The sequence below is a fragment of the Camelina sativa genome, chromosome 16 (genome assembly GCF_030686135.1).
Source record: "Camelina sativa cultivar CO46 ecotype springtype chromosome 16, ASM3068613v1".
NCBI lineage: Eukaryota > Viridiplantae > Streptophyta > Magnoliopsida > Brassicales > Brassicaceae > Camelina > Camelina sativa.
In genome coordinates this window covers 18,518,467-18,545,718 of record NC_141895.1, presented here as the reverse complement: position 1 = coordinate 18,545,718, position 27,252 = coordinate 18,518,467, and the positions used below count along the sequence as shown (strand labels likewise).

Below are 27,252 nucleotides of genomic sequence, written 5' to 3'. Positions count from 1 at the left end.
TAAAGGTGAATGCATGACCATGGATGATCTGTAACAACCCTTCCCGTGGACCCCACTAGCCTCACTGCTAGCTTGCCCCCATAGGCCCAAAGCTGGCCCTGCAGGGCATCGATCCTAACCCCTCACCGTGGTAAATGAAACTACTCATCCAAATCCACAGTAGGTTATTGGTGCGCCAGACGTTCCTCGAACCCTGGTCCTCACCCTTTATCAACCTTCCCATATGACAAGTTGCCACCAATTGATCCTATGGGGGCAAGCTAGCAGTGAGGTTAGTGGGGTCCACGGGATGGGTTGTTACATAAAAATCAATTTTTATATGACAACCCGTCCTGCGGACCCCACTAGCCCACCGTTAGCCGCCCCAATGGACCTCAAGCTGGCCCTGGAGGGCATCCATCCTAACTCATCACTATGGATATCCCAATCCACCAGTTGGTTATTGGTGCGCCAAGCGTTCATCGAACTCTGGTCCCCATCCTTTAACAACCTTCCCACATGACTGCGGGAAGGTTGTTAAAGGGTGGGGACCAGGGTTCGAGGAACGCCTGGCGCACCAATAACCTACTGGTGGATATGGATATCCACAGTGATGGGTTAGGATCGATGCCCTGTAGGGCCAGCTTGGGGCCTATGGAGGCAAGCTAGCAGGGGGAGGGGGGGCTAGTGGGGTCTACGGGACGAGTTGTTACATGATCTAAGCTTGAGAACCCTTTGTTTCGGTGTTTTATTGATTGATTGATGTATTTACCTTGATTGTTATGAGCTTTGCTTGTCTCTGTTGCTTGGATTCATTCTGTGAGTGCCTTGGACGAGTGGAAGTTATTTTGGGATGAAGATTATCGCTGTAGATTACAGGAAAACGATGTTCGGCATCTGCATCGATCAATGCAAGGAGTGTGTCGGTCGACGCAAATGTGAGGACAGCGCGAGAAACCTAATGAGCATCAATCAACGTGAATTAGGGTTTTCGAGAAATGTCGAGCATGCGTCGATCGACACTAGATAGTTGCATCGAGTGACACAAGAAGTGTGTTGGTCGACGTAACCTTCGTCGGGTGTCAGTGTCGATCGACACCAAGAGGCTGTCGGTCGACACATCCATCTGAAGTGTTGTTTGTTGCATGGTTTGATTGTTTTATTTGTTGTTTATTGAATGGAGATTCTCAATTTGTTGTGTTTATAGCCCAATAGATGGGAGGATTGCCTCACAACGTATTTATGATAATAATCATGCATCTCATTTGTGTTGTGGTGCACGTAAAGGCAAAGTGTGATTCTAGAGTCAAGACGATGAAGAGGAGGATATTCTAGAGGCTCAGTTGTTTTGTTTTATGCTGCTGATAGGTTGCTAGAATGGAATGTAGTGGTCTAGAGCGGTTCTTTAGGTTATTGGTTCATTATTCTATGACCTTGTCTATGTCATTGGCATTGTTGGATAGATGTTATTGTTTTATTCGTTATTAGTTTTTTAATTCATTGGTTTAATGTTGGTTATTTCTGCTGTTTGGTTTGATTAGGGGTTAGGTTTTTAGTGAATATGAGATCACTAGTTTAATATTATATTAAAAACATAAAAAATGGGTTGGGTAGTTTCAGTTTGGTCGCAGAACCCTTACGGTTCTATGTACGGGTTTATTAGGCTTTATGTTGTTGATGTTGTGGATTGCATTCTTTGATTGATTATATGAGTTAGTCAATTGTGTGTGGCATAGAGTCCTAGAACATCCTCTTTGAGCCTTCATTGTGATTCCATGGTAAGTTTTGTTTTTGTGTATGGTTTCAGATTCTTTGCTTAGCCTTCTGTTCATGGTGGTGCAGATGGTTAGAGGTGGTGTGTCGCTGGTCGTGGACGCGGACGTGGTCGTGGTAGGGATAGAGGCCCAATTGCTCGTGACACTATGGACCACAGTGTAACGGTGGAGGGCGTCAGCGAGTCATATATATTCCATGAGAGGTCCGTGAGTGTGGCCGGTGGTGGTGTCGATGGGGCCATAGGCACCGGTAGAGCCGGCGTGGGCGGTGTCGGTGCCAGGATGGCCGGTGGTGCTGGACTTCTGGGTACGAGGATTGCAGTAGGTGGAGCCCCTGGTAGAGATGTTAACCTAGCGGGCTTGTTGGCTTAGTTGTTGAAGCGGTTGCCCAGAGTTGTATTGGGTCAAGCTCTGGTGGTACCACATGTGGCAGCAGAGGTGCAACAGCCAGTTGCTGCAGCTGCGGGAGCTCATTCCCAGCATGATGAGGGAGATGGATAGGATCGATACGGTGAATTTCTTGGGTGGTACTAATCCTAATGTGGCTGATGCGTGGAGGACGAGGCTGGAACGCAACTTCCAGTCTCTCAGATTTGCTCAAAAGTATTGGGTGGACATAGGGGTTCACAACCTGACAGATGATGCTCACTTATGGTATAAGTCGGTGGTTGCCAGGAGGGTGCAGAGTGAGGTGACTTGGGTTGATTTCGTGGAGGAGTTCAACCACAAGTATTTCCCTCGGGTGGCGCTAGACAGTATGGAGGTGTAGTTCCTACAGTTGTCTCAAGGGACTTGGTCTGTACGTGAGTTTGACGTGGAGTTTGGTTGGCTATTGATGTATGGGGGCCGAGCGATGGAGTCTGAGGAGGCTCAGGTCAAGAGGTTCATGAGGATCCTTTGTGACGACCTGAGGGTCCACTGCAGAGGACATAGTTATGCTACGAGGGCGGAGCTGGTTGAAACTGAAGCTGAGATCGAGGAGGATATCTGAACACATACAGTGACGGTCAGTCAAACAGTCAAGTCGAGGAAGACTCAGTATCTTGGAGGTTCTGACAAGGGCGGCAAGCCTTCACAGGGAACCAAGAGAAAGGGGAGGCTGCGTAGAGGTCGAGTGGTGCAGGATGCTACGGGTGCAGTAGCACGAATCACAAGGTGGCTAGCTATCCCCAGAGGAGTGCTTTAACGGCAGCTCAGACAGCGGTTCGCGTATCCTACCACTATAAGAAGCCTAGGCACATCAAGTCCAATTGTCCCAAGCTGCAGCAGATGGCGGTGGCAACGGTGAAGCATGGAGTGCAGCCGAATGCACGGATAGAGCATGTGCCAAGAATGTACACGACCGTAGACACATGAGGAACCAGTGCCGGGGCGATCACAAGTATAATTTATGAGACTAAGACTTGGTGATTTTCAATAGTTTGAGATTTTAAGATTTGCTTGTGATAAAGTGTTAGGTTCTTAGCAAATGAGGTTTGTGTAGGGACCTTATTGGTGGGCGGGTTTAGGTCCCACGTCATGTTTGATTCTGGAGCAACCCATTGCTTCATTAACCTGGGGTGCGCTGAGAGAGCCAATATCAGAGATGATCCCGAAAAGTGAGCGGGAGTTGTAAGAGTCGCGGGAGGCGAGTTTCTGAGAGTCTTTGGATGGGGAGGGGTGTGGATATTCAGATAGCAGAGATTTGATTACCATTCCTGTGAAGTTGTATGATGTTATCCTGGGATGGATTGGTTGCATCGGCGCAAAGTACATATGGATTGTCATCAGGGTAGAGTGGAGTTTGAGCGTCCAGAAGGGAAGTTGGTATTTGAGGGAGTGAAATCAACTTTGGGGAGTCTCGTGATCTTGGCCATGTAGATCGGGAAGATGATCGAGAAGTGAAGTGAGGCTTATCTAGTTACAATCTCGATGCCAGAGTTAGTGGAGCAGTCTACGGTTAGCGGTATTCAGGTTGTTGAGGAGTTCGAGAATGTGTTCTAGTCGTTACAAGTGTTTCCACCATCTTGTTCTGATCCCTTTACGATTGAACTGGAACTATGGACGACGCCGTTACTAAGGCGCCTTACAGGATGACTCCAACAGAGATGGCAGAGCTGAAGAAACACTTGGAGGAACTTTTGGTCAAGGGATTCATTTGTCATAGCGTCTCAACGTGGGGAGCGTCTGTGTTGTTTGTTAAGAAGAAGGACGAGAGTTTCTGCTTTTGCATTGATTATTGGGGTCTAAACAGGGTCACTATGAAGAACATGTACCCTCTTCCCAGGATCTATGAGTTGTTGGATCAGCTAAGAGGTGTTACTTGGTTCTCCAAGATTGATCTGGCGTCGGGTTATCATATGATCCCGATAGAGGAGGCAGATGTGAGGAAGGCGGTCTTCAGGACGAGGTATGTACATTATGAGCTCGTGGTGATGCCTTTCGGGTTGACTAATGCACAAGCAACGTTTATGAGACTAATGAACAGCATGTTCCAAGAGTTTCTGGATATGTTTGTTATAATTTTCATTGACGATATCCTGATATATTCTAAGAGTTTTGAAGAGCATGAAGTGCATATGAAAGCAATTATGGAGAAGGTGCAGGAGAAGATGTTGTATGCTAAGTTGAGCAAGTGTAGTTTCTGGCAGAGGGAGATGAGATTTTTGGGTCACATTGTCTCAGTGGAGGGAGTCTTTGTGGATCCAGAGAAGATTCAGGCCATCAGGGATTGGCCTAGATCACGGAATGCTAATGTTATCAAGAGTTTTTTTGGGTTGGCGGGTTACTACAAGAGGTTTGTGAGGGGGTTTGCGAGTAAGGCATGACTAAGTTGACAAGAACCTAAACAACCGTTCTAAACTACTACATTCCATTCTAGCAACCTAACAACAGCATATAACAAAACAAACAAGCATCTAGAACATCCTCCTCTTCATTGCATTGATTCCACATTCGCACTTTGCCTTTACCTGCACCACAAACACAAATTAAGATGCATGAGTTGTCATAAAAACTCAATGAGCAATCCTCCCATCTATTGGGTTATACACACAAGCAATTGAGAATCTCCAATCAACAAACAACAAATAAGTAATCAAACCAGGAAAAGCAAGTATCAGCCGCTTGCTAAAGGGTTTGTGTCAACTGACACCCTCTTGGTGTCAATCGACACAGACACCTGGCGAAGGTTGCGTCGACCGACACACACCCTGTGTGGATCGATGCAAGCACTTTGCGTAGACCAACACACTCCTTGTGTCGATTGACGCATGCTCGACATTTTTCAAAATCCCTAATTGTATCGATCGATGCTCGTAGGTTTCTTGCGCTATTCTCGCACTTGCGTCAATCGATACACGCCTTGCGTCGGTCGACGCAACTGCTGAGCATCGTCTTCCTTGAAGCTCCAAGTCAGATCTCTGTTCCTAAATGCATCAAACTCAATCCACAGCCACAAAGGAGTCTCACAAATCCTCAAGTACCATGAAAACACTCCAACAAACCAAGAAATCAACCACACCACACATAAACATGAAAATCTGAGAATCTCAAACTTAGATAAGCCATTGTCATGCACTTACCTTTGTAATCAGAAGATTCTGACCAAAACTGACGAAAACATACCCTTAGCAAACTTCTATCAGGATTCTAGCTTCAAAACACTCAAAGGTACCTTTTCTCTGTTTTATTTTCTCTCGAATCGAAAAATGAGGCTACTCTAAAACCTATGTCGAGTTCCATCTTATATATCCCGGTTTAGGACTTCCTAAACCCAAACGGCGTCGAACCGATTTGTACCGAGCCAAATTTATATATTCATTAATCGAATATGGTTTAAATTGATTGATTATTAGTTATTTATAAAAAAACAAATTTAAATGTTAATCATAACAACATATTTTTATAAATAGATATAAAACATAAGTTTACCACAAAATTATAATACATTTCACTCAAACTCAAATACCAAACAAAATCAAAACATTTCTCAACTCATCCACTTATATTCAAAATTATGTTGGATACTCTTATTTATAAATAAAAAAAATTCTTAAAATTAAATAACTTACACTAAAATCAGGATTCAACATATTTAAAAACCTTTGACCAGAAAAATGTTATTTCATTTTCCTAATTATTCTATGTGCATGACTGTATATGTGTTTTCTAGTGATGATATATTTAATTAGACGCTATTCAACCCTAAAACTATTTAAAATTTGATTTTATCTATTAGTAAGGGTAATTTAGGATAAGCGATAATTTCATAACAATAACATACAAATAAGCAAACTTGAAAAATAACACCTGTTATTTTAGTTTTCTCATTATATATATATATATATATATATATATATATATATATATATTAAAATTCTCAAGGTAAGGTGATTTAAAACAAAAAGAAAAAGAAAAAAGAAAAAAAAATAAGTAAGTGTAATCATAACTCACAAGTTCACAGCACATGTGAGATTCCTAAAATTGTAGTCTGAAACATTAAACAAATCTTAATTCCCTAAACGAGTTATAGATTCTACAAAGATTATGCGGTATGTTAAGAGATCTACGGATACAATACAATCACAAGTCAGAACAAATCGAACGGTTATATCATGTAACAAATAACATAATGAATAAAAAATACATATTTCTACTCTTATAACGAAATATAACCTGTTAAGGTAAACACAAACTTTTTTAATAAAGGAGATAAATAAATACCTTTTGAAGTAACAATGTTAATAAGGGGTGTTCATTTTGACTGACAAAAAAATAGATGTAATTCGTACCGAACCAAACTTATGTATTCATTAATCGAATCATATTTTAATATGGTTTAAATTGACTGATTATTAGTTATTAAAAAAAAAAGCAAATCTAAATGTTAAACATAACAAAAGATTTTTAAAAAAATTGATATAAAACATAAGTTTACCATAAAATTAAAATACATTTGACTCAAACTCAAAATCTAAACATTTCTTGACTCATCAACTCATATTCAAGATTACGTCAGATACTCTTATTTATAAACTAAAAATTCTGAAAATTAAATAATATGCACTAAAATCAGGATTTCAACATATTTAAAAACCACAAAAAAATGTTTTTTTTTCCAAAAATAACACATCTTAGTTTTTTTTTTCCAAAAATACCACAAAAGTTTTTTTTCCAAAATTACCACAAACACAAAAAAATTGATTTTTAAGGATGTAAAATTTTGTTTTTTAGGTTTTGGGTTGACACATTTAGTTTTAGGATATAGTTTTTAGGAGTAGGGTTTAGTATTTAGAATTTAGGAATTAATTTTTAGTATTAGAACTTTAATTCAATTATGTGGTATTTCTGGAAAAAAATACATTTTAGTGTTATTTTTGGAAGAAAAAAAACTAAATTGTGATATTTTTGGAATAAAAACATATTTTAGTGGTATTTATAACAATTGCCCTTTATTCTATATGTGTTTCCTAAAGATGATATATTTAATTATGCGCTATTCAACCCATAAAACTACTTAAAATTTGATTTTATCTATTAGTAAGGGTAATTTAGGTATAAGCAATAATTTCATAACAAAAACATATAAATTAGCAAACTTGAAAAATAACACCTCTTATTTTAGTCGCCTTGTAATATAAATGAAAATCCTCAAAATAAGGTGATTTAAAAAAAAACAAAGAAAAAAAAAACATAAGTAACACTAATCACAACCAGTGTTCAAGAAAGCGCTAGGCGGTATGTGGGCGGTGACCCAGTGCCTAGCGCCTAGAACGCCTAGTCGGAATTTTAAACGTTTTTAGGCGGTTTAGGCGTTTACAATATGAACATTATATATATGATATTATATGTAAAATTATATAAAAATATATGTTAGAAGAAATAAATAATAATAAATCATAAACTAAAATTAGTAAAAATACATTTCTTTAATTTAGATTAATAACATATAAACATTTATAAATATTTATATGAATATAAAACTTAAAATTTTAAATATATGTAGTTAAAAATAAAAACATACATTAAAATAAAAAAATTTGTGATTTTAGGCGGTCTAAGCGATCGTCTAGGCGTCTGCTGAGCGCCTAGCGCTTAGACGGCGCCTAGGCGGCCGCCTAGACCGTTTTTTTGAACAATGATCACAACACATGTGAGATACCAAAAATTCTAATTAGAAATATTACGGCCCAATTGAACAAATCTTAACTCCCTAAACGAGTTAAAGATTCTAACAAAGATTATGCGGTGGGTTAAGATCTACGGATACAATCACAAATCGAACGGTTATAACCCAATCCCATCACTTAAACCGACATATCAAACCCGGGAAAATCTTAAACCTATGCGCCAAAGGCCCAAAAGAAGAGAGAACTCACAGCGCATTTTAGCAAAACACCCCCACAAACAAAACTTATACTTTCCCCAAAATACCCTTCAATGTTAAAAAACGGCACTTCGTATATAAATAAACCAAACTCTTTCTTTCTCCGTTTCTCTCAAAAAGCCACAGAGCAAAAAAAAAAAAAAAAAATTCCCAAACAAAGAAGAAGACGAAAGCGAGAGAGAAGGTTTAGGTTTTCCAATGGCGACGACGACGGGACACGAGAGATCGAAGGCTCTTTACAATTTCTCGTTACCGAACTTATGGGGCACTCGAAGACAACTAAGGTGTATGAAGGCCGCTGATGATTCCGACGGTGGTGGTCGCTCCGGCGGTGATCAAAGACTCCGACGCCGATCGTCGAATTCCGAATTAGATCATCGAAATCAACGGTCTCAGGTCGAGGAATCTTCTGAGAAAGAAGGAATCGAAGAGTTTAGGGAGAAGATTATGTTAGATCTTAGAAACGTTGCTGATAAGATGACCGAATCGATTTTTAGGGAACAAGTCCTCGTCGGCGACGACCCGGAACCAGAGACGGAGATGGAGATGGAGATGGAGGATTCTCCTCCTCCTCCGCCGCCGGAAGCGCCGGGAGCAACGGTGGAGGAACGGCCGTGGAATTTGAGGAAGAGGAGAGCTGCTTGTAAAGCTCCGATTCCGAGGATGGATTCGAATCAGTACAAAGGGTTAGGGATTGAGGAGAACAAACGAGTAGTGAAGGATTCGGTTTCGATGAGATTGGAGTATACGTTGTCTAAGAAAGAGATTGAAGATGATTACATGAAGATCTTTGGGCAACGACCACCGCGTAGGCCTAAGAAACGATCTCGAACCGTTCAGAGACAGATGGATGTAAAAAGATCGAATCTTTTTATTGGTATGTGAAATTTGTTTTTATTTAAAAACTGATTTTTTTGGGGTTTTTGTTTTTTGGTTGCAGTTGTTGAATCCAGCTTCTTATATAACTGAAATTACTGAGGAGCTTTACAATGTTCGTGACCCAGCTGAGAGGGGAAAGGTATGATTCTTGTGTGTTTTTTTTTTACTTTTTATGTGTTAAAGTTTGTATTGTTTACTTTACTTGTGTGTTTTGCTGAATTTGTGATTTACTGATTCTGCAGAGATGATGATGATGGATTGAGGAAGGAGTTTCATAGCCTTAATTTGCTGACTTGTGGGATCGGGTTGAAGTTTGTGAATTGGTCTTTTTTTTTTTTTTTTTTTTGGTGTTTCTTTTAGTTATTCTTTGTTTAGTTTTGGGTTTCTTGTTATGTTCATTAGCTGAGAATAACCTGTACAAATGATATGGGAACAAAAAGTAGGTTCTGTTTCATTAGAACATTACTCTTTTGTTTTTTCATCAGTTTAAGGCAGCAAAGAAAAGCCAATATTAAATCAAATAATAGGATTTAACATTTTTATCAAATCCAAGCTCAAACGTTTATAAATGTTGTGTTGAGTGTCATTTCTCATTCCTACTGATCGATGATTGCTCCTTTCCGGCGTATTACTTACTAGCCTATCCCCTTTTCGCTTGACCGTGGTGACACGAGAATGTGTTTGAAGACTTTTGTATGTTTTTGCGGGTAATGATTCTTGTTTTTGGGTGCGTTGTATATTAGAAGAAGGTGCAGCAACTTGTACGGTCAATGAAACTCATGTCAATTATATACAATTCAAGGCGTGTGTGCTTATTTATATACATTAAGTGGACCAAATTATTCCGTGTGAGGGCATTCTTTTTCCCGCGTTGGGTTGTTTTCACTCAGTGTGACTCGGTCTCTACCGGTTTACTTTTTTCCGGTCTGATTCAATTTCGTTAACTCAATAGCTACTAGATTTTAACCCGCGGTGTACCGCAGACATATAATTTATATTTTATGTTGTATCCATCTGTTAAATATTAAATGTTTTGTAAATAGATGAATAACTAAATTTTCTAGTTATTGTATGGCTAAATATTTATATTATTTTTTAACCCGCAATACACTTCATGATCATTTGTTTGTTATATTTAGTTTGTTTTGTTTAGTGTTTGAGATTCTATTTTGATTTTTAATTATTATAACAAAAAAATAAGAGATCTAAATACATAATCAGTAATTATATGCTGTGATTAAGTCACATTTTTTCTAATGATTTAATTATTTTATACAATCTTAGTTAAATCAACTGATTTTATGTCAAATATTCTAATATTAGTAGTGTTGATAAATAATTAAATGAGAATTTAACCTGTGTTAACACAAATTTAATAATATTTTATTAATTTCAACATGTTCTCATTATAACCCATCTACTATATAACCACATTATATAGTATTTTAGAATTTTTTAATTTTACATATTCGTAATAATTAAAAATTTTATTAAGTTTATATATGATAATTATAATATTTAAATAACTATCAATCGAAGTTTTTCTTACGTTAAGAATCAAAGCTCACTGATTTTGGAAAACAAAATGGGAATCAAATTGTTTTTTTCTTCGTTTACGAAGGATTCATATATAGAATATCTTCAAAATACAACATAATGTATGGTTAAATATATGATAGTTTCTATTTCCATATTGATTGCTGTTATTTTTTTAATTGAAATAAAATGTAAAATATTTAGGAAACAAAATCTGGAGTAATGTTAGTTTTGAAATTTTTTTAGGGGTTAATGTTGTAAATAACTTTTTAAATAAACAAAAGTAAAAGGGCATAACACAAAATGTATTTCAAAAATGTTAATATAGATGGTCAGCTAGTAAGATGTTTTAGAGTAATGTATTAATTTTGGAAAATAATAATAACTTAAAAGTGTGAGACTATAAATCTTTATGTTATTTACATTATTTCATTTAACTACATGGCTATGATAAACTTTATTTTTAATACTTAACTTTATGATTATATAGACAATACTAAAAAAAACAACAATATTATTAAAAATTAAAAACCTATGATTATCTTTTTTAAAAATTCAATTATTTTTATATTATTAATGATAAATTAACTAATCAAATTAATAAATATTGATAGTATTTCTGTTTAAAATATATTTGGAAGGCGACAATATTACTACTTATTACATGTTTTGATCTTCGACATGAGAAAGTGTATAAATCTCAGCCTACAATTTCTTATTTAACAAAAAATATGTGACAACAACACAAATAAATTTTTTAGAGTTTTTGGTAAATTTAAAATTTTAGATATTATAGAGAATTTTAGATATTATAGAGAATTTCAATATTCTATCTTTGCAAAAAAAAAATCTAGTCAAACACACAATGTTATTTTTTTCTTTCAAGTTTCCTTCTTTGCAGGTTTTATTAATCATATAAAAAAAATAGAAATATAGTTCTCTTTTTATACATCATTTGATGTTATACAAAATCAATATATCTCAATGCACAATCTCGTAATATCTTCCAAAAAAAAGTATAGTAAAAAATTTAAAATGTGATCATACGTAAGCAATTTATTTAAAAATTACTTCAAATAATAGATATGAGATTGTATTGCCTACATTACCCTTTATCTACCTCTTTTATATAAATTTGATATTTAATATATATATATATATATATATATATGTATTTATAAACATTGTTTCTCTAAAAATATGTTTAAACATGTTTCATACAAAAAGTGCTGATCATGTTATGCAAAAGTTACTTCTCATATAAATATATAATATAAAGACAATTGGTTCTCTTACATTGTTTGCAAATTGCGATTGCATTGGTTTGAATTTGATCATACTAAAAATGTGTTTTCTTTTAGAGATTTATTTAGAAATGTCTTTTTTGGTTGTGCCTTTTTCAAAAATATTCATTTGGCTGACTCTTTTTTAAAATACCTCTCTTAGATCTGAATTTTTTTTTTATATGGTCTATAAGATACTTCTAGATGGTAACTACTGCTCGAAAACTTGTTACAAGTATTTATAAGGGTTTTACAATGTCTCACAAAGTATTTAAAATTTATACATGTATAAAGGTAAATTTGTGTATACTTTATTATGTGCCCACACGTATTTGAGTAGATCTTAGACTTTTAGGTGTATTTTTAATAATTTCTTAAAGATGAAACATTTTTGAAAAGTGGTATTAGAAATAGGACACTTTTCAATTTCCCTCTCTCCTTTTACTTTATAGTGCTATGAAACTCTCCAAAATAACAAGATTTTGTGTGTGCATTTCCAATGCAATGAACTATGTTTTGAGTTTTTTTTTGTTTTACAATTTATATGTACTCTTAAATTTACTATATTATTGTAGAATATGTGAGGAAAAGAAGTTTGCATTTTATAGACTTTTTAATTTTAATATTAATGTTTAACTTGTTTTAGAAATAATTTGGATTGTTTTCAAATGTATAGTTGGTAATTTGGTATCCACTTTGATATTTTAACATTCTCAATTGGCTATCCGCTATCATATTCACCTGGATACTAGCTGTAAATTTGTAAAATTACTCTCTCTTTCACAAACATTTCATTCTAGAGTTTTACTTTAATTTTTTAATAAATGTTATTTTATATTTTTATTGTAATTTAAACACTAAAATTCTTCATTTACCTTCAAACCAAAACTACATTTCCTTAAATTTCATTAATTAATAATTTATTAGATAAAAACATACATCGTTTAAAATATGTCATAATGACATACTATACATATATGGAGACTCGTGGCTAATTACCGTACCCAAGTCTAACGAGCTTACCTCAGCTCTATTGCTATTGCGACCTCTCTCGAACGACGTAAAATGCCAGTCAAAGTAAACCTAAGAATATATGCATGGACATATCACCACGAAGATTTTTTTTTTTTTTTTTTTTTTTTTTTTTTTTTTTTTTTTTCTGGTAAAAGGTTAAAACCACGAAGATTTCATTCTTCTTTAATCAACAATTTTATCACCACGATGATCCATTCTTCTTTACATATATCTTTTTCTATTTACGTGTTTACAAAACTAATCTTATTACCACAAAGATCCAATCAACGAAGTGTACCTACGCTTCTGCTACGCTTCCTAGTTTGTCAATTATTCTTGTTTTTTGGTTTTTGAAATTACAGACAAAACCCACATGCTGTCTAATCTTCACATGTGCTGTCTATATTAATATTACACATTATACAAACAGTAAGAAAAATAAATAAATAATAAAGACATTTCTTGTTTGAACTGTTTTTTCCCCCTCCGGCCACAAAATGCCAAAAGATGTTTTCATAATTTTGTCTTTGTGTTGGTCTTACCACTACAGAGAGATCCAATGCTGAAAAATCCCTCGGCGACGTTTGAGATGAACGCCGGCGGTGGGAAGTTCAGGACCGGACTGACTCGAATCCCACCGTTTCCGTTTCCGAAACTCTTTCTGCCGTGTGACTTCGAGTGATAAGGGACTGAAGAAGCTGAGAGCGAAGATGATCTTCTTAAAGGAGACGTGTGTTTAGGAAGATTGTGAGTCTTGTGAGTTTGATGGGTTTCCTTGGGGTTCAAGTTAAGGTTAGGGTTTGGTGTGGAGTTGCTGCGTGAGAGGAAATGAAGCGATCTGATCAGCCCTTTGCTGTTTCGGCCTTTGTCGTAGTTGAGACTTATGCTTCTCTTGAACTGCAAAAACAGTCCTCTTGGCTTGTCGTTGAAATCAGATTCAGGATTTAATAGAAGCTCTTTGAGTCTCATCTTCTTTTCGGGTGCTCTCGATGAGGAAGAAGAGGAAGAGGAAGAAGATGATGATGATGACGAGAGAGAAGCTGATCTTTGAACACGGAAGGTTACTGCCTGTGGTAAATCTTTCTTGATCTGTACGGGAAGAATCTTGCCATCGGAGAAGAGTTCATCAGCCGGAGACACTTCTTGAACGGAACAACTTGAACCAAAGCAGAAATCCAAATCTGAACCTGATTCAAGAAGTGTTGTGTCTAATCTGACTTCACCGTCGTCCGTTGAGTCTATATCGTAGGAGAATGAGATTCTTGGACTAATTCCAGAACCAGAGGCCTCCGAACAACAAACGTCAATAGCCATAACCTCTCTCCCTCGCTCTCTTTTTCTCTTTTACACACACACACACACACAATATCTCTCTCTCTCTGTCTCTCTCTCTCTCTCTCTCTCTCTCTCTCTCTGTATATATGTATATGTCTTCGTTGGATATCATTCAAGAGCCAAAGCCCAGGAAAAGATAAAGAGACCTTGAAGATTTGAAAACGATGTTAAAGAATGGAGAATGGATCGAAGAAGATTTTGAAGTTAAAGAAAGGAAAGAAAAAAAATGAAGATTCTCAAGTCAAAAATGGCAGCTTCAGCTTTTCTTTTCAATTCTTTTGTAACTTGTCTTACGAAGCTAAGGAGACAATAGGAGATGGAGGGACTAATCAGTTGTTGTAGTTTTCACGAGAACACAAAAAGAAAAAGAAGAGGAACAGCTAAAGAAAGATAAAGGAATAGGGAAAGAAGAAAACAAAATAGTAAAGTAATGTTGAGATTTCAATCTATTTGCCCAAAACGAATATAAAAAATATATTTACCCACTATTATTTGTCCTCGTTCGTAAAAAGATGCTTAAAATGTATGTAGCTGAGCAGTTTATGCAACATAAACTATTGTTGATGTGTTCAGCATAATCCATATAAAGACAAATGATATATGACAAAATAAAAAATGTTAATGATGAGTTGAATCTAACCAACTTTAGTTACTATTTTTAACTGTTTGAAATATTAAAGTTAATGTAATCAAGAATGTGTCTTACAATTATCATGCAAGTCGCACGAATACACTGAACGGCGATCACTTTGAGGTTCTCGACTTGCACACAATACATTAAAAACGTAAAAATGAATTAGACAAGTAGCAACATTGAGATTTTTTTTTAAAATAAATGATAATTGGAAGAATTATTAATAGATATAGCAAAATAAACATTCATTTGATAAACTCGATCTTAAGATAGGAAAATAACATAGTCCGGAAAAAAACTTCATTTTTCTTTTAAACATTTGTTTATTGTTAATAACTTTTTTGTTTCTTTGGTAGTAGAATTTCAAGAAAAGTATCACCAAGTAATTTCTTCTGTTTATCTTTTACCTTTATGTTGGAAAGGCCATCTGATAATAGTGTCTGTATTTTGAATCTACATAGTACCACATTATTACATTAATGATAACCGATGGTATCGTTTGATACATTGTACTTGATCATTGCCATATCTTATTTCTTAGATATTTGAATATGTTTTTCACTATTGCATAGATGTCTGCAAAGGACAGTAATAATATCCACCAAGATCACTAAACAACATGTTAAAAATATGATTTAATCAGCAATTAATGCATGTTTTCTGGTTTGAAACATTGCAGCTGTAAAGTCGCTCGCTCAATGATCTGAACAAATTGGTATATATTATATAGTATAATTTATATATTAGGCTTTGAATGGTTGATACATATGTTGTAAATCAGACTTTGCATAATAATATTTTGGTAAACAAAACATCGGACTGTTGTAATATGTAATAGACAATAGTATACACTACAAGATATAACTAGTTTGGACTATTATCACAAAAACCCTGAAAAATGAGACTATATAACCTCTGCAAAGCTCCATCCTTTCATCTCACAATCATTTGCAAGAAAAAAGCCATCTCTTCTTATCATTTTCTCATCTCTCTACCAAAAAAGAAAAACCATGGATGCCTCTTCTGCTGCTTACGCCTCTATTTCAGGAGGCATTTTCACTGCACTGGTTTTCTTACCCATCAAGAAGATTACTAATAATAAGAAAGAGAAAGTTAATATTAAGATAATGTGATTTTGTATTGTTATACCTTGAAAATTAGATACTTATTAATTATAAAGTATAATATAATATATATATATATATATATATATATATTCCGCACATATATAATGCACGTTTAATTTTAAAGATTTATTATAACAAATATTTATTATCATCGAGTTTATTTTGATTGTATTTAAGATTAGTGAAATTATGTTAATTATATTAGTTATATTTCACTAATTTGGTATTTGTTATTAGACTTTTTAACATAGCCCAACTTAAAACGTTTGACCTATTGGTTTTAAAAACAAATAAGATGGCATTTATATGTAAATAAGTTTATATTTTGAGGGTTGATTGCTAATCGGTGCTATAATGCTAACACATCAGTTTTTTTGGCCAAAATGGTTCACTATTAATATATAGGAGATATGAAGTTTATGATAGTACAATGTTTTTGGGGAATAGAAGAAAAAAAAGCAGACCAATGGTAATTAAATTTATGATAGTATGAAGTTTTATACTAAATATGTAGTAGTATGAAGATTTTAAGTTCGGAATAATGCATGTTAAGAGCATCTCCAACCCATTTCTCCAACCATACTCCATTATGGAGTTAAAAATTGAAATCTCCAAATTTTATTGTAAAATAGAAATGAAGGTCTCTAAATATAGAGAAAATAATAGAGATCTCTATTTTTAAGATAGAAATAGAGATGAATTGGAGCAAGATTTGACTCTAAACTCTATTTTGGAGATGTAAATGAAAATGAGCTGGAGATAGAAATAGAGATGGTCTAATCCATAATGGTGAATGGTTAACTAAGTGCAAATATGTCTAACTTTAGTTCACAACTTACTACACAACCATAACCATTCAACGTTTTAAATAGATAAGGTATAGAAGTATTGTATTTTAAATCAAAGGTAATTAGATCAATCATACTTTCCTTATGTATATCACAAATGTAGAAACTACTAATTGCTGGCGACACCATTATGCATATAGTAAATGAAGAGTCAGGAGATGTTTCTGTGAAATAATGGAAGTAATATGCTCTAATCATGTGAAGAGAATATAGATCACGTACGTGAGTTTTACCAGTTTATTATATACGCGACTAGGGAGCATGTGTTGTGGGGTTTGATCCGATCTCTAACTGAAAGATTATAGAATACCGAACAAGATCTAGAGAGAAGCATCTTCGACTTTTGTTAATTTTTTCTTATTTCTTAAACTGATTTTGGTATTTGAATATGGTAAATTCGTGTTCAGCTGAACAGTTCCATAACTTAAATTATACAAACTGTTGATACGTTGTTTGTTGTTGTTTTTTTTTTTTTTTTCGTTTTATAATTTTAAATTGATACGTTGTTGAATGGTAATTGTATTTGCTACGCCCGGCCCTTTTTTTCCTTGTTTTCTTTTCGGTTCAGCAGATCAGTATAGGAATAATCATTAAAATAAATAGAATTTATCCATGCGGTCTTTTGTATATAAAACATAAGTTATGGGTTAATACAACCTAATTATTAAATGAGTTAAGTCAACTAATAAAGTCATTTAATTTTTAACTCATTGAATAATATGTTGAGTTAACCAGTATGACATCCCCTATACATAACTAAAGATAAATTAAAAGCATTAAACGATTTTAAATAAATCGATCATTTTAAATGCCGTATTAAATAAACTTATTGCTTATATAATTATCTTTCGAGAATCGAGACTAATTCATTATATCATAAATATTGTTAAAGTACTTAAATTTTTAACATAATTGATGTATATGTATTTTATAAGTCTGTCACATTCTTTTGTGTTATTATACTTGTAAATAAGACATATCCACCAATAATATTTTCATCGCGTATCACTATTTTTATTTGTGTTTTCTATCGCTTCTAGTAATAATTTTTAACAAAATTTTATAGTCCTAGATATGTTGCATTGACGACCATCAATTATAACAACAATTACCTATTTTGATATTACTTTACAAAAAAAATATCCAATACATTGATCTTTTGGCACAAAAAATTATATTATAAATATTGTAACAAAATAATTTGATTTTATTTTTAACTTTATTTTACCTATTTATTTTTTAACTCTAAATGATGAAAAAAAACAATAAATGTATTTGGAGAGAAAAAAAGACACAAAGAAAGATATGCTACATGTCATCCTTTTAAAACTTGGTTTTGAAAATTAATCTTCAAACTCAAAGTTGACCAGCTCCAACGGGGGGTTTAGCTTAAGTGTCTATCTAATAAGTGTCTATCTAATAAGTGTCTATCTAATAAGTGTCTATCTAATAAGTGTCTAAAAAATAAATTAATAATACCAAAAAAAAAAAAAAACTATAGACCCGCATACGTGTCAGTCAATACGTGACACAATTTTTTTTTTTCGCAAATCGTCTCCACCGACGGGTTCTCAGGCTGTCTCCGTCATCGTCTTTTGTTACCAAGCCATCTTTGCTTCGTCCTTTCGTCTCTCGTGGACTAAAGTCCGATCAGACGCTTCTACAAGTAATTGACTCCGAGATCAAACGATTCTTTTGATGCCGATGTGGTAATATCTCGTCTCTATCTCTTAGTTCCTGGAGAGAAAAGTAACGAATTTTGTGACTACTTTGAATTTCTGATTAGAGAATTGCATGAAGCAGTGTTGACAATTTGACAGATTCTCTGTGGTGAGTTTGCTTTACCCAATAATAAAGAAAGCTATAAAAGCTTCTTCAATGGAAGCTCATAATTAAATCGAACTGTAGACCACTTAGTTTATCTATGCCTTCAGTTCAATTCATTTTCGAAATTTTAATCATGTATTTGCATTTTCACAATAAAACTTAAATGTTTCTTCTTGTTCTGTTTTGTTAAATAAGCAGTTCGCTTGAATCGAGTTAATTCAATGGAGGATTTGCATGGTGGTGCTGAAGAATACACATTTTTTGTTTGAAGGAATGGTGACAGTGGCTTATTACCACCTATGGAGAGCCTCTCTTCTTTTTATCTGTTTCTGGGTATCTTAGGGGGGGGGGGGGGGTAGCCATGGCTTTTGGTTTTCCTAGGTGAAAGCCAATGACACCAAGTCTGAAGAAACTCCAAGTTCATCATCTCCTCCACATGATGACTCCTCTGAAACTGCATCATCACAACCCAGGTACTCTTCTCTTTAAACACACTAGATTCCATTTACGTAGCTTGGTTTGGAACCATCTTGATTTATGGTAGCTTAATTTGTTGATACATACATCATAAAACGAGTTAGGGAATGTTATACATTTGAATTTTGCATTTCTATGGCAAAAGGCTTGTGTTTGTGATAGTACTAAAGAAGTTACAGCGGCTTAATTCTTCTTAGCTACAGGCTAGTGTTTCTATTCTAGCCAAGGACTGAATGTAGCAGATTAAGAGTTTTAAGTTGGTTAAGAGGGAGCAGATAGTGAGTTCTGTCTGGGTTTTGTAAAGGTGGTCTGAGCATATTGTTCTGGGAGTTGGATTTTCTAGGCTTTGTTGTTAGGGCAGTTGGTTGAGAGTTCTGTCTCTTTGGGTGAATTGGAATAAGAAAAGCAGTTGAATAGTTCTGTCTCTTTGTTCGTTTGTATCAAGGTAGTTGGTTTTATGACCCGGGAGGACCTCTGTACATGGACAACTCTTTCCCTGTCCTGACGCAGATGCAGAAATGCCAGGGAAATGGAAGACCTGGCAAGGGATATGCTCTTGAAGGTGTCACAAAACTAAAGCTGCATCTTCCTGATGATTTGGTCTGCCTTTCGGTTAGATTAATCTCTTCAGTTCTCAGTTTCTTCTATATGTCTTGTGTGTTAAGTATTCTACCTTTCACTTTTACAGAAGTTTTTTAAAAATTTAAAATTTTAGATCCTTAATAGGTGTAATAAATAATAAACCTTCAACTTTTGATCCAAGTATCCAACCATTGGAGATGCTCTAAAAGTTTTTTTTTTATAATGGCCATTATTGCCACGGCCCCTAATAGAAACAAAATCCAAAATCCTTTATTCCAAAACATTTAACTTATACATAAAGAGTCTTGGCTTTAAAAACAATAACATTAACATATATTTACAAACCCATAAAAACTGAAATTGAAACTGTAAAAACCTTTTAACTCCCTTCTTCGTTCGTTCATTACGCCGAATCTTCTTCTTCTTCTTTAATCTCCGGTAAATATTTGCTGCCTCTTTCTTCGAAATTGTGAGGTTAATCCCTTTCTTATTGATTTACTTGTAATCCTCTTCACCATCTCTAGCTAGGGTTCTTCCTCGTTTTCGTTTCCTCCTCTTTACAATCTCTCGCTCCCTCTCGTTTGCTTCGTCTTCACCTTCTACTCGCCATCACTAATACGACTTAAAGTTCTCGATTTATATATTGCAAAAAGATTCTTTGGATGTCTCACTGTCATGATCTTTTGTACTTTATTTTGCTTTGGTTTCAATTTTGGGTTGAACTAGTGTTGTTGCTTTAATGTTTGCTTGTGTTAATAGTGATTATAATTTGTAATCTGTTTTTGGGGGTGTGACTGTGCTTATCAAACCTAGATTTTTTTATTGTTTCGTATTTTACTCTGCTTCTTAGTTGGCGGCCTCTCGTAAAAAAACCCTAGGGTGAAGAAGATGAGTGTTAAAGAAGAAACCTCAGCAAACTCTAAGGAGCTCTTCCTCAAGATTGGTTTGGATGAGGAAACCGTAAGCAACATCCGCAGCAAAACTATTACCTCTGATCTCACTGACATCATCTACGAGGTTCTCTTTTATCACCCCATAAGAAACGCTACTCAACTTGATATATCAGATTGGTCGTCTCTCCAATATTTCTCCTCAAAGTCTACTGACTTCTTAGGTTTTTTGTGCAGGCAGGTGTGTCTGATGGATGTGACAGAACTATTGGGAATCTACTTTACTCTGTGAGTTAATCTAAACCCTAATATACTGTAGTTTGTTTGCCAATAATGGTGGTAGAAGCTTACTAATGGTGGCAATGATGTTTTGTTAGGTTGCAACTAGGTTTCCTATAGGTTCTTTTGTGCATCGTTCAGAAGCTCTTGTGCATCGTTCAGAGTTGATCAAATACATCATGTCCTCTAAGGTTTGTTTTCATCAGTTTACATGATCTGTTTTTTTCTCTCTCTTTTTCATATATATATATATATATATATATATAACTAAACGTGTTTTGGTTTTCCTGTGTATTATCACATCTGCAGATTAAGTTACCAGCACAAATGGATGCTGCATTAAAGTATTTTAAGGATGTTGATTCTAATGGCTTCAACCTGAAAGAATTTGAAGAAGCATGTGGTGTCGGTATGAAAATCTTTCCGATGCAATCATGAGCACTAAGTGTATATTATTAAGCCAGTGACGACAAGTACTCGAAGTTACGTTGATAGTTTCATTTGATGTTATATATTGGAACAAGGGGTTGTAGTTTCAGCTGAAGATATTGAGAAAACTGTTAGTGACGTCTTTGAAGAGAACAAGAAAACAATATTGGAGAACCGTTACCGAGAAGGTTGGTCTTTACATAATTGATCTTGTTGCTCTCCTATTTGATTTTTTTTTTTAACTTCTCACAGAACGTGATGCATTTATGTTTCTTTTTTTTTTTTTTTTTTTTTGTGTGTAGAGCGTAAACTATTGGTAGATGTCCGGAAAACGTTTCCATGGGCAGATCCTAAGATTTTATCGGTGAGCATATATTATGTTTTCTTAGATGGAAAAAAAAAAAAAAAACTTCGATTTGCTGATTGAGATTCATGTTTTAATAGAAACTCATAGGTGAAAAATTGTATGAATTGCTTGGTGAGAAGACAGCAGCTGATAATGAGAAACCGGCAAAAAAAGAAGGAGAAGAAAGAGAAGCCTGCCAAAGTTGAGGTGAGTGTACGTAGCTAATGTTCTTATGGTTCTTGTAATGATTTATGTAAGAGTTTTAAGTCTTCATAACTTTGGAAAAGAAGACTAATGTGGAAGCTGCTTCGCAGCCTTCTGAAGAGGAGCTTAATCCATATTCTATATTCCCTCAGCCAGAGCATAACAAAAGGGTAATAAATCACTTGCCTTTAGTCTTTTGAGTTCTTTCTAAATACTTTCAAGTAGTCGTAGCATGAGAATATGAATAGAGGCCATGCATATATGATTTGTATTACTTATAAGCTCTAATTGTGATGAAATGGAACAAAACTGCATTGTGAAACATATGGAAGATATGAATGAGTATTTTGAAAATTTGGTAATATAATTCTGTTGTAACCTTATTATTATTACATGATATATTATTTTTCATCAGGTTCACACAGAGGTGTCTTTCAGTGACGGCTCTGTTCTCAGATATAGCAACACTAGAGAACTTCTTGATAAGCATTTGAAGGTGACTGGAGGAAATGTTTACACCCGCTTTCCCCCTGAACCGAATGGGTATCTTCATGTCGGACATGCCAAGGTAAAATGTCCATATATGAATGAGGTTTTTAGATACTCTCTTATGGATCATAATGTTGTATGCTTGGTAAGACCAACATGTTGGTTATACTGCTTAGTAATCTAACAATGTTTTTACTTCAGGCTATGTTTGTAAATTTTGGTCTTGCAAAGGAGCGAGGTGGTTGTTGTTATCTGCGGTAATAGTTCTTAGCTTTTAGCATAAGATTGCTTCTTCTTCTATAAACACATTGCTTAGGATTCTTTTCATGATGTCTCAGGTTTGACGACACGAACCCTGGAGTCGAAAGAAGAGAGTATATTACTCACATTGAAGAAATTGTTAACTGGATGGGTTGGGAACCCTTCAAGGTATTATCATCATCTTATATGCAACAAATACTTACTAGTTTTGTGTTTGGAGTTGTCTCACCCTTACCTATATTTTTTCTTGTAGATTACATACACCAGTGATTATTTCCAAGAGTTGTATGAGTTGGCAGTGAAGTTGATAGAAACAGGCCACGCATATGTTGATCACCAGGTTGAACAGAACTAAGTTTAAGCTGATAGTGGATTCGTCAGTATCAAAGTATGAGCAGAACTGATTCCTAATAGTATATGGTTTTTGTTATCTCAGACTGGAGAAGAGATCAAAGAGTACAGGGCGAAGAAAATGAACAGCCCTTGGAGGGACAGGCCTATCTCAGAATCATTGAAACTTTTTGAAGAAATGAAATGTGGAAATATTAAAGAAGGGACGGCGACCTTAAGAATGAAAATGGATATGCAGAATGATAATTATAATATGTATGACCTTATTGCATATCGTATAAAGGTAAGTGCAAAAACAGACTTGTCGCATAATCAAGATTTTCATGTTTCTCTTTTGGTGACTTGATTTGACGTGTTAATTTTTGTTTATAGGTTACGCCTCATCCTCGTACCGGTGACAAATGGTGTATCTACCCAAGCTATGATTATGCTCATTGCATTGTTGATTCTCTTGAGAACATAACACATTCGGTTAGTCTTAGATTTTTATTAATATATGTATATCTCTGACATACAATATTCTTATGTGTGTATTGTATATGTTATATGTAGCTCTGTACGCTCGAATTTGAAACTCGGCGTGCATCTTACTACTGGCTATTACATTCTCTGGGACTCTACATGCCTCATGTGGGGGAATATTCACGGTTGAATATAAGAAACACTGTGATGTCAAAGCGTAAGGTTGGTCACAAAACTGGAACCTGATCATACACTAACAGTTATGAAAGCCTTTTTTTTTTTCTAGAGAATCATGATTCTGATTATATCATTTTGTTTCTTTTGTTGTAGTTGATTTACCTTGTGGAAAACAATCATGTCGATGGTTGGGATGATCCGCGTCTGATGACACTTGTTGGTTTGAGACGGAGGGGTGTGACTCCGACCGCGATCAATGCTTTTATACGGGAAATTGGCATTACAAGAAGGTTCATTTCTGTTGTTAGCTGTTTTGGTTCACTAGGAATTTTTTGATCTATCTTAATTATTTTTTTTGCTAATAAACCTTCAATTGTAAATACTGCAGTGATGGTAGCATGATAAATGTGGATCGTCTTGAGTTTCATATCAGAACGCAGTTGGAAAAAAACGCTCCCCGAGCTATGGTGGTGGTTGATCCTCTTAAAGTGGTCATCACCAATATGGAATCCAATAAGGTCATAGACCTTGATGCACAAAGGTGGTACGATGGTCGAAGCGACGACCCCTCGGTCTTTTACAAGGTGAGAACTCTGTTCTTAAGGACTTTTTTAATTTTTATCTATGCATAATGTGAAATGCCTTTGGTTTTGGTTTTTGGTATAGGTTCCTTTCTCTAGAGTTGTATACATTGACCGAGATGATTTCCGACTGGAGGATTCAGAAGATAACTATGGGCTTGCCCCTGGTAAATCAGTTCTACTAAGGTAAATGCAATGCTACAGATAGACACATGAAGCTTTTTTAAGTTACAAAAAAATAATAATAATAGTAATGGTTCATGTTTTGCAGATATGGTTACCCTATAAAATGCACTGGTGTTGTTTATGCTGAAGACAATGAAACTATTGTTGAGATCCACGCAGAGTATCATCCTGTAAAGACGACGTATCATCCTGAAATGCCGAAGAAGAAACTAAAGGTTCTTTTAACAAACACTAGAACTTTTACCTTTGCTAAATGTCCTCATTTGGATTGGTCTTTATATTTTGAGTTTTCTTTGGCAGAGTTTACATTGGGTCGCTGAACCCTCCCCTGGAATAGAGCCATTGAAGGTCGAACTTCGGCTTTTCGATAAACTTTTTAATTCAGAGGTAAGCCATTTTCTATGTTTTTTTTCGTTTTCCTTGTTTTATGGATAATCTAGCCAAGACTTGTCACCTTTTCTTGTCGCAAACAAATAACAGAACCCAGCAGAACTAGAGAATTGGCTCGACGACATCAACACAAACTCAAGAGAGGTAGTTTCAAATGCTTTTGCTGTACCAGCCCTTAAAGAAGCTGTGCTTGGGGACATATTCCAGTTCGAGAGGAAAGGTATATTAAAACATCCCAAGTGTTTGTTTCCTTTTTCGTTTATTGAAAATCAAGAGCTAGAGATGAAATATTTGAGTTTCTTAACAGGTTATTTTGCGGTTGACAAAGATTCAACCCCCGACAAGCTAGTGTTCAACCGGACAGCCAAATGGAAGAGATCCCCGGTAAAGCTAGCAAGTGATAACACTCAGGCCCCTTCTAGATCGAGGACAAGCGAATTAAATAAAAAATAATCGACATCAGTTTTTTTAGTGTATTTGTTACATAGTAATATTAGTGATTACCAAATTTATTGATTGTTTACTTAAAATTTGTTGTTTATATAATGTTTTAATACAAGTTTTCAAAGGAAATAATAAGGAAGAGGTCTTGATAGTTGATAATTGTTATACTATATTGGCTTGATACGCATGGAATCAACAACCGTTGTTGCCTTTGTTTTTTGTTTTGTTCATATCTTCAATGTATATTGAGAGTTTGTTCAAGTCTTTGGTCAAAAATTTTAGCTCGTCAACATTACGAACCATAACCATTGGATCTTCTTTCTCTATCTGCTATAGTGTGATGTTGATACTTACTGTCCTACAAAGTGGCCGAAAGCTTTGTGGTAGAGAGACTAAAGAGAGTTTAGTCTTTTCACGCATGTGATTTTGATTGAGTCGAAAAATTGAAAGTGATTGTTGTATATACGCTAGAACCTCTATAAATTAATACTCGGTAAATTAATAACCTCTATAAATTAATAAATTTTTCCGGTCCTATGTTGGGACTAGTGTAATTTTAGACACTATTCGATAAAATAATAAATTAATAAGTTTTTGAAAATCTCATGTAAAAATATGGTCCTATCAATATCATAAATTAATAATCAAATAAACTAATATATATATATATCTAAGAAAATCTAGTGAAATATGAATTTATTGTTGTTTGTTTGTTCTTGAATTTGCATTCTTGTTGGAGAGCATCTCTAATCTTTCTGACTGCATCAAAAATTTCTGGTGTTGTGTTCTCAAATCGCATCTAAAAATTATAGAGAGTTCTTGACGCGATAATTGCTTCGTTACGTGTAACTGGTTCTAAAGGTACTGTCATATCTTCTTTCAACTACATCATCACCTTGAAAAATAGTAGTATTAATTTTTTCTAAACTCTGAATTTTTGATAAAAAATTCTCTTCATAAATTAATATTTTATTAATTTATCGATAAATTAAAACCTCTATAAATTAATAAAATTTCATGGTCCCGATTTTATTAATTTACACAGGTTCTACTGTAGCTTCATTTTTTTTTAACCTCCGTCGACATCATTCAGTCTTATTTCTACCTCTACATTGCTCAAAAGTTTAATAATTGGTTCGACGAATGTGGAATTTAGGGTGTATGAATATTCTATAGAGGCACATGGAAATATTACTGATTTAGGAAGGAATAAATTGCCCTTTGCCATTGGGGTTTAAGGATAAGAGTGCTGCTGACGTTATTGTACTCCTTTCACTAGGCCTGATTCTATGCTCTCTACATGTGTTTCAGTGCAGAAGTGCATATGGCATCACTTATCTTTTTTTTTTCTATTTGTTAGCCTTCCTTTTTTTTTTTTTTTTGAAATGAGACAGTATAATTTTGTTTCCAATGATCACGATAACAAGACGCAATAATTAAAATTTCATATCTAAAAAAAAAACGAAATTTACATATGATAAGAAATAAACTTACTAGCTAGATTACTTCTCGTGTGGTGCACATAAAATCGTTTGAATAGTTAATTTCATAGAAATGTAAAATGGTCAATCGTGTTGATCTTTGTACAGTTGATAGAATTGTTCACAAACGCACGTGCCAATACACAGTCGACATGTGAGAATGGGATACGAGGTTACGTCACTATTTACCGGAACATGCATGATAATTTTTTCATGTCTTAGGTTTGACTAAAATTTGATTTTGAATAGTTTATGGAAGTGAGGATTTAACTTGTTTGAAAGAATGTGAACTAGATGAAACACGGAACTAGAAAATGAGTATGTTTATGCGTTATACGTGTAACGAGTGGTTGTAGGATTTGGTGCCAAAATAACACTGTTTGCTTTAAGAGATGGTCATACTCATAAGTCAGAACTTTTGTTGTGTAAACTTGTAAATGTCTTGTTTCATGAACCAAACCAGCTGGTCTTGTTTTTTTTACGTTGGTGTCTCTTCTTAAACAACCATCTTGACTTTGGACTTTCGACTTTCTAATAGTCTTTCCATACTAACCTACCTAACCATACTAACATTTAGTATACCGCTCTACTTCATCATAATTTGTTTTTCTTATCCAAA

The 27,252-nt window shown here is 34.7% G+C and overlaps 2 protein-coding genes and 1 pseudogene across 4 annotated transcripts; 2 read left to right on the top strand and 1 right to left on the bottom strand.

Annotated features, from left to right (window-relative positions):
* The first annotated feature begins 8,111 nt into the window (after positions 1-8,111).
* LOC104750651 (uncharacterized) lies at positions 8,112-9,547 on the top strand. 2 transcript variants are annotated; one of them, XM_010472479.2, is made up of 3 exons: positions 8,112-8,973; positions 9,062-9,139; positions 9,243-9,547. In XM_010472479.2, exons 1-3 carry the CDS (start codon positions 8,320-8,322, stop codon positions 9,246-9,248), a joined length of 738 nt encoding a protein of 245 aa, XP_010470781.1. In that variant the 5' UTR covers positions 8,112-8,319; the 3' UTR covers positions 9,249-9,547. The 2 variants fall into 2 exon arrangements, with proteins under 2 accessions (XP_010470781.1, XP_087346588.1); XM_087490462.1 differs by lacking the exon at positions 9,243-9,547 and having other exon boundaries at positions 8,227-8,973; positions 9,062-9,145.
* A 3,468-nt stretch (positions 9,548-13,015) lies between these two features.
* On the bottom strand, positions 13,016-14,717 carry LOC104750650 (uncharacterized). The gene has a single exon (XM_010472478.3). It carries the CDS (start codon positions 14,145-14,147, stop codon positions 13,347-13,349), a length of 801 nt encoding a protein of 266 aa, XP_010470780.1. The 5' UTR covers positions 14,148-14,717; the 3' UTR covers positions 13,016-13,346.
* A 3,515-nt stretch (positions 14,718-18,232) lies between these two features.
* LOC104750649 (glutamine--tRNA ligase, cytoplasmic-like) lies at positions 18,233-25,303 on the top strand (annotated as a pseudogene). Its single transcript, XR_015584865.1, has 25 exons — positions 18,233-18,486; positions 18,803-19,077; positions 19,527-19,693; positions 20,514-20,680; positions 20,791-20,841; positions 20,931-21,023; positions 21,142-21,241; positions 21,357-21,449; positions 21,564-21,625; positions 21,706-21,820; positions 21,898-21,981; positions 22,227-22,379; positions 22,502-22,557; positions 22,639-22,729; positions 22,815-22,901; positions 22,998-23,195; positions 23,285-23,383; positions 23,465-23,596; positions 23,705-23,841; positions 23,940-24,135; positions 24,218-24,318; positions 24,404-24,533; positions 24,619-24,705; positions 24,799-24,928; positions 25,016-25,303. The product of XR_015584865.1 is annotated as a glutamine--tRNA ligase, cytoplasmic-like (transcript).
* The last annotated feature ends 1,949 nt before the right edge of the window (positions 25,304-27,252 follow it).